The 7,138-nt window shown below is 38.7% G+C and overlaps 1 protein-coding gene across 4 annotated transcripts in view; it reads right to left on the reverse strand.

Annotated features, from left to right (window-relative positions):
- Window positions 1-4,818: 4,818 nt before the first annotated feature.
- Window positions 4,819-7,138, reverse strand: part of isl2b (ISL LIM homeobox 2b) — a 5,088-nt gene continuing 2,768 nt past the window's right edge. For all 4 annotated transcript variants that reach the window (XM_007569244.2, XM_016680260.1, XM_016680259.1 and 1 more), the window contains exons 5-6: window positions 6,189-6,356; window positions 4,819-5,957 (exon numbers count right to left, since the gene is read on the reverse strand). In XM_007569244.2, the coding sequence (XP_007569306.1) occupies window positions 5,841-5,957; window positions 6,189-6,356 (285 nt within the window). In that variant the 3' untranslated portion in view covers window positions 4,819-5,840. The remainder of the gene's footprint in view (window positions 5,958-6,188; window positions 6,357-7,138) is intronic.

Raw genomic sequence — 7,138 nt, forward strand, 5'->3', positions numbered from 1 at the left:
GGGTGGGGGCGGCTCTGACCCTCCCCTCTCCTCCTAATGGGCGTTGGTGGGTTGTTTTTGCAGCAGATTTATGTGTGGATGGGGCGCTGTGATTTACGCAGCTCTGACACTCTCTCAGCTGCGGGACCGTGGAAGCAGATTGTTGCTCTCTGTGTGTTCCAGGTGAGCCTGAGGTCTGATCATCAAAGCCGCACATGCGTACACACACAGACACACGCAAACACACGGAAGATGAGAGATTCAGTGTATTTTCCGCAGCAGACAAGCTGCTGCATATGCAGATTATGCCCTGAAGGTTCAGCTAAGGATATGGTTTGCCCTTTTGATCTCAGAAGCGTTCACACTCGTCTTAAAAGCTAGGGGTTTTTAAGACTTTTCAGCGTTTGATTTGACATTTATCCTGTTCATTCTAATTCAAAAACCAACAATCGCATAGCGGAAAGATATAACTGAATAAGAAAAGGTGCCACAACTTGATTTTGTGTGTATGCACACCTTTTTTTGTTGTTGTTGTTGTTGTTTGGAAACACTTGTTAAATTTTGCCAATTTCACACCTGCCTTCTAATTTAGTGAATTTGAATAGTCGGATATAAAGGTTAAGCTATCTTAGGAGGATTTCCCTAACATTTGCTCATTTGTATCCTTCACTTCAAACAGCTTCCATTCAAAGCATCAAAATGGTCACATTATGCAGTGCTGTCAGTAAGGGGAAAAAGAAACAACAAATAGTGAAAGCTTCATATTTTTCCTATGATAAATTAAAGACAAACATCAACAATTGGAGATGCTAAACATAACAAACAGAAAGTGGAAACCCAAGAAAGTTGACAGCAAGGCTGAAGGAGCTGAAACAATTTCTGCCAAGTAGCGACTGATGTCTTTCAACATATAAGGAGTAAAGCAAAAATGTACAAAACGTGTGCCTTTCCTTGCAAAGAAAAAATATCAGACGTGGGAAGAAATCTTTAAATACCATTTGGAAGAGAAAGTGTTATGGTCTGAAGGAACAAGAATTAACACCAAGCATCTCACCTCCACATCACCTCCACACGGTAAAGGCAGGATCATGCTTCTCTTCACATGGTTCTTGGAATTTTTCCAGAATGGAAGAAATTATTCATTTATTTCAGATAGCAGCCAGTTTTGACTCCAACTCTTTGTGTGACACCCGGATAGCAGATAATAAACCATGATTTAGTTTTTCAATACTACGTTGGGTTAAAGAATATCAACAGAATAATGACTTTGCTTGAAGAGAAGTAACAGAACCTCCCAAAGCTAGATCTGACAGAAAATCTCTGGGGTCACCTGAAGAGAGCTTTGGACATAAAACGTCCTCACAGTCTGATAAAAATCTTTTGCAAATATTGCAAAGTAAATATATGGCATGCTAATAGATTCTGTCCTAAGATAAGAGATTGAAATTTAAAGTTTTTTTTTTTTTTCCAGAAAGTAGTTGTTTAAATGTGTGCACATTTTATCAACCAGGTTATTAGAGATATTTTTGATTTTTCAATTATTTCCTCTAAACAGATTTATTTGTATTCCTAAATTTTAGAAGTTATTTAAACTGGTATACATAAAAAAAATTTAAAAAAGTAGATATTTTGGCTCCATTGTGTAATAATTTTGTTGTCAGCTCATTATTTCACAAAAATAATAATAATAATAATAAAAAACATAATGGTCAAGATATGCCATCCCATACACAAACACACAAAATGGATTTTATTTCACCTTACACTTCTAAGAAGCTTTTTCCCTGCTGACTTTAGTGCTTTTAAAAGTTTAAAGGATAATATCTGGATATTTACTCATCACGTCAGCTTCCCATAAAAGCAGCATTCATTCCTAAGGATCAATAGTGACCAAGTGGCAAGGTAGCACACACACACACACACACACACGCAAATGTTGACTGTGCCGTTTTATTATCAGTCCAGCCTAAAGATGAGGAAATTCTTTGTCACTTATATGTTTAATCGACTGTTACTTGTCTGAGATAAATTGACCCCTAAATTTCCCACTTTAAACGCCTGATAATGGCCAAAACCTTTAGGTACATCACACTGGAAAAAGCACTGGCGATGTAAAACTGGGAGAATATAGATCAGAGATAATAAATAGTGTCTTATTTCCCTGAATTTTCGCATATGAAAGTGTTTATTAAGAAATCAGTGAGCAGAAACATGAAAAAAACTCAAACACAGCTTGCTTTTTCAGACCGACTTATTTGTGCTTTGATTTCAGCCAGGATTCAGGGGGTGTCAGTTCACTCATTGTTTTGTCACTCTCTCTTCACACAAGCTCATTTCACTTGTTTCTCACCCACTATTCCAGAAAAGAAAAGTCTCCCAACTCAGCTTCTGCATTAAGTCAAGCTGTCAGAACTTTTCCCCTGAGAGGTTTGGACTGCAACTTTGTCCCAGTTGTTCCTCGGCCGGTGGCCTCCAATGTGGAGAGGCAAGGTCACGGCAGGAATGGATGTGGAGACAGTCGCACAGTCTGGGTTTTCTGGTTTGCTTTGTTCTTTTTATATGTAATATGACATTTTATTATTATTATTATTATTATTATTATTATTATTATTATTATTATATTTTTATTAACAAGTTTTAATTAGTACATAGCAGAATTGCATAAAATAAAATGTGTATTCATAAACTGATGTTTTCAGACATTTTTTTCAGTTTTCCCATAAATCAAAAATGTATTTCTAAATTGCGTTGCTTATTATTATTATTATTATTATTATTATTATTATTATTATTATTATTCATAAGCAATAATAATAATAATAATGAAGAAGGAAATATCCTAATCTTGTGTTTTATCACCTCCACACTGCTGCAGAAATGTTATCAATAGATCTATTAAACGTGTGATCAGTACCTGTTTTTATAAGCAGAAAAGATTACTGACGTGGCATTTTAAATTGGGTGTGGGGCCAAAAAATAATTTATATTATTTAAACACATTAGCTTCACCTAAAAGTAAACTAAAAAGAAAAAACGAGTTAAGTGAAAGCACATGAAATAACTGTGCGTTATTTTGGATTGCATCAATTTAAGCCAACCAGCTGGCGATGTCTTAACATGTATTCGTTCATTATAAACTGCAAAAAATATATATATTTGCTGAAAGAAGGTGAGGAAACAATGAAACAATTTAAGTAAAACACGATATCAATAGTTTTGCTGTTAAGGTTGTGCGCCAGTCTGCTCCTGCTGGAGGCGGTCGTTGATCTAATTACACCTTCCGCCAATTAGAATCAGAGAATTGCATCACACCTCTAAATGTACTCGTGCTCTAAATCATTGTCGGTCCTCGCCATGCTAACACGACACCTGCACCGAGCACGAACACACCTCCAGACTAACCAGAGAGGGAAGGAGTGGGGCAATTGTTTTGTTTCGGGTCAGATTAATTTAACATTTGCCATTTCCATCTGTGCGGCGACGCCAAATACTTTCCCTTTAAGAAAGATCAGTGAAGGATCGTCAACCTGGAGGCGCGATCCAGAAGAAACGTATTAGCGTGCACGCGCTTTGAGAAGCTTATTTATCGCACTGGGGGAAACGCCCATTTAAAGGCTTGATAACGGGTCATACCTCTGATATGATCCGAACCCTGATCTGAGCGAAAGTGCGAGGAAGAAGCAAGGCGGACAACGACAAATGAAAGGGAAAAAAAACCCCATAAATAATCTATTTTACTACGTGCGTGTTTTTCAAATTATTCCACCATTCTTAAACAAGAATTATTTTTCCATGCCTTTGTGCAACCTAAATTATTTATTTCCGAAATACTTTATTGTTGTTTTCTCACTGCTCTCAATTTTTTTTTCATGTGGGGAAGTTTTGAAAATTCACGTTAAAAAATAAATTCAACACTAATTTTTCAATTTTTAAAAAGATGAAATGCTCATTTTAATAACCGTGTTCCAGTCGGCGCACGCTGAAAAGGAGCCGCCCTGGAATCATATTTGGCCTCCTGTAATGATTTTTCTGCAGAGAATTGTTACTATTGGCCTCGCATTCATTTTCTCAGAGCCTATTGTTGTTCCCCCCGCTTATCTCCCTTATCTTAATCTGCACGCATTGTTTGCTTGTATTTGAAATAGCTCAGTTACAAATCTATAATCTGCCTTTTGTCATTCAAGCATACAATTTAGACCCTGTAAACAACAACAGTGGAGGGGAGGGGGGAGGCTTTTCTGAAATATTTGGTGCGCTTTTTTTCTTTCTTTCTTCCTTCTTCGGGAGTCAGAGATGGGAAAAGTTGTGTAATGCAGCTGAATCTGTTGTCTTTGTATTATTCCTCTTTTTCTGCCCAGAATTATAAATGCAACCTCGCACTTTGGTCGTTTCAGAACAACGGCAAAGAACGCCTATACGGTTTTGTGTTATAAAGATTTAATCCGTAAACTGCGTTTGAATTCTTGGTGGTCTTCTGTCGAAGGAGGTCAGTCCATTTAGCCAGCGATCTCACCCCGTCTGACCCGTGCGTAAAAACGCAGTTTCATGGAAGCAAAAATAAACGCAAAGGACAAGCGACGCTCTCTGCGCCCCACGTTTACGAAGGGGGCGGGGTGGGGGCTTCTCTGATCGGGGGTCTGTGTGTTCAAGGTGGCGGTGATGTGGTGGGGGTGTTTGGTTTTGTTGTGGCTTTAGTCAGTGTATCGCTTTGCAGGTGATGCCAGGACCAGATAAGAGGTCGCCGATCCCTGCGCGCTGTCTAGACCGGCTTGTGACTCAACCAGAAGAACCAGACTGAGCAAAGCTGATTTACAGCAGACTTTTTTTTCTTTTTTTTTCTTTTTTTTTTGCTTTTCTTGCCCCCGAGATAGTAAATGACCACTGTCTAATTCCTGCCACACAACCTAAGAGATGGAGAGGGGAGATAACAAGAAGTAGATCGCCTTCAGGCAGCGGCCCAGTTCATAAGGTGGAACGGGACAAACCACATGGTTAACGCGAAAGAAATTCCTACTTCGGACTCTAGACGGCTTACACCTTTAATTTTTAAAAGCTATGTAGTCTGATTTAAAAAAAAAAGGGTTATTTTATTCAGTCACAGCTTGTTAGGAATCGTCGCCTGCACAAAGATCATGAAGACATCTCTTGTATTCATCTTTTTTTTATTCTTCTTATCAGTTAATACTCCCTTTAACGAATCGCTTTCCTAACAATAAATAATATAACAATAATTTACTTTTTTTGTTCTTTGAGCTCAAACAGCCGGCCCTTCAAGATAAAGTATTTTACACCACGAATACTTTTGCAGAATATCATGCTCTGACCTTAAGACAAAGAGTCAAGTGGACTCGACAAGTAAGGTATCAAAAAAATTCTCATGTTGAAGAAACAAGACATAATATGATCACACTGAAAATGCAGAAAGTCTCTCTGCTGTAACATGGAAATGATCCAGTAGCTTGTGAATTTTTTTTTGTTTTGTTTTGTTTTTCTGAGGGAAGGTTTGTTGTATATATCCATCGAGAAGTCTTCTGTACATCTTTGTTCTCCATATGAAGAGTCATGCATCAACTGTTCTTAGTTTTCTTTTTTTCTTTTGTCAATGAGGTCTCATAAAAACAAAATGAGTCAATCGGTGCTCTTTGTTCCACCTCCTCCACGGTATAGAAAAAACAAGATAAAAGAAAAGAGTCTCCTCTCGACGACAGGTGATGTGATGAGCTGGTCACATGCAGGGGTGGAAGTGGGTGTGGAGGTGGGGAAGCTGGAGAGTGAGAGGGGGGGGCAGGATCATGCTGCAAATTGTCCTTGCAGGAGGAGAAGGAGGTGGCAGCAGTATGGTCACAGACCACCGTTGGGTCTCACGTCTCCACCGGACTGGGTACCATACTGTTCGGGGTGTCCGGTAGCTGAGAGGACAACGATGTCACGTCGCTGCCCGAAGAGTTTCCAAGAGAGCCCGATTCAGAGAAAGACACCTGAAGAGGAGGAAACGGTGTCAGATTTACAGGATTGTATGTCGAAGACTGCGTTATTAATTATTATTATTATTTGCTATTAATTATTATTATTTCTGCATGTATAGACTCTAAGCTACAGAACAGATTACATTCCCCACAGCATGACACTAGCACCACCATGTTTCACCTTGTGGAAATACGTTCAGATTTGTGCTCTTAAAGTGATAAATAGACTGCTGTGTCACGCACCAGTTGCTGAAAAGCTGGCTGGTCCAGGTCACTCTGCAGAGCGAATTCACTCAGCGCTTTCCACGGAGGCTGGTAGGTCTGAACCTCCACCGGGTTCCCCTGCACAGTGCTTTCATGCCGGATAGGACTTCCAGCAACGAGGGGCGTTCCTGTGAGGCCTTGCAAGTTCTGAGGAGAAATCTTGAATTAAATTTCATCGGTTTTTTTGTTTTGTTTTGTTTTGTTTTGTTTTTCTTGATTCTCCCACAACAGCCATGCTGATATGTATGTATGTTCTGGAGGAACCGCCAAAGGGCTAAAAATGTGCAGTCTGTGTCTGAGCTATAGGGTCACAGGGACCGTAATGCTGGAGCTTGTAAATTTTGAATTAAGCTTGGGCATGCACTAAAGCTTCTTCACTAAACAAATTTGCCAGACCAGATTAGTAAACTAGAGAAACGGAGCTGTGATTAGGTTCAATGAGCAGTGTGGCAGAAATAACAAAAAAAAAGGGCATTGCTGTCTAGATCAGAAGGATTGAGAGGATGCATATTGTTCAATACATGACAAATGTAATGTATGTATATATATATATATATAAACAAAGTATAAATAAATGTTCAAAACTTAAATTGCATGTAGTATTTTTCAAGCAAAACCATTTTGACATACAGTTGACTTCATAAACTTGTTATGGACTCACTAGTTAAATGTGCAAGTGGTATTTAGTTCAGCTTAGTAAAAACAATCAAACATGAGCAATGCAAATAAGTTGTTGCCACAATAGCGTTAAGCGGGTCCCTTTATTCTGCTAAGGGCCCCGTAAAAACCTGGACCGGCCCTGTCTAAAAATAAATAAATAAACAAAATTGAGGAAAAAAAGCAGATATGTTTTTAACTTCACATTTCTTTTGTGATCATTAATTTATGACAAAATGTTGTCATCCCAGCCTATGTATGTGTCAAAAATT

Source organism: Poecilia formosa, unplaced genomic scaffold (genome assembly GCF_000485575.1).
Source record: "Poecilia formosa unplaced genomic scaffold, Poecilia_formosa-5.1.2 Scaffold238, whole genome shotgun sequence".
NCBI classification, from domain to species: Eukaryota; Metazoa; Chordata; class Actinopteri; order Cyprinodontiformes; family Poeciliidae; genus Poecilia; species Poecilia formosa.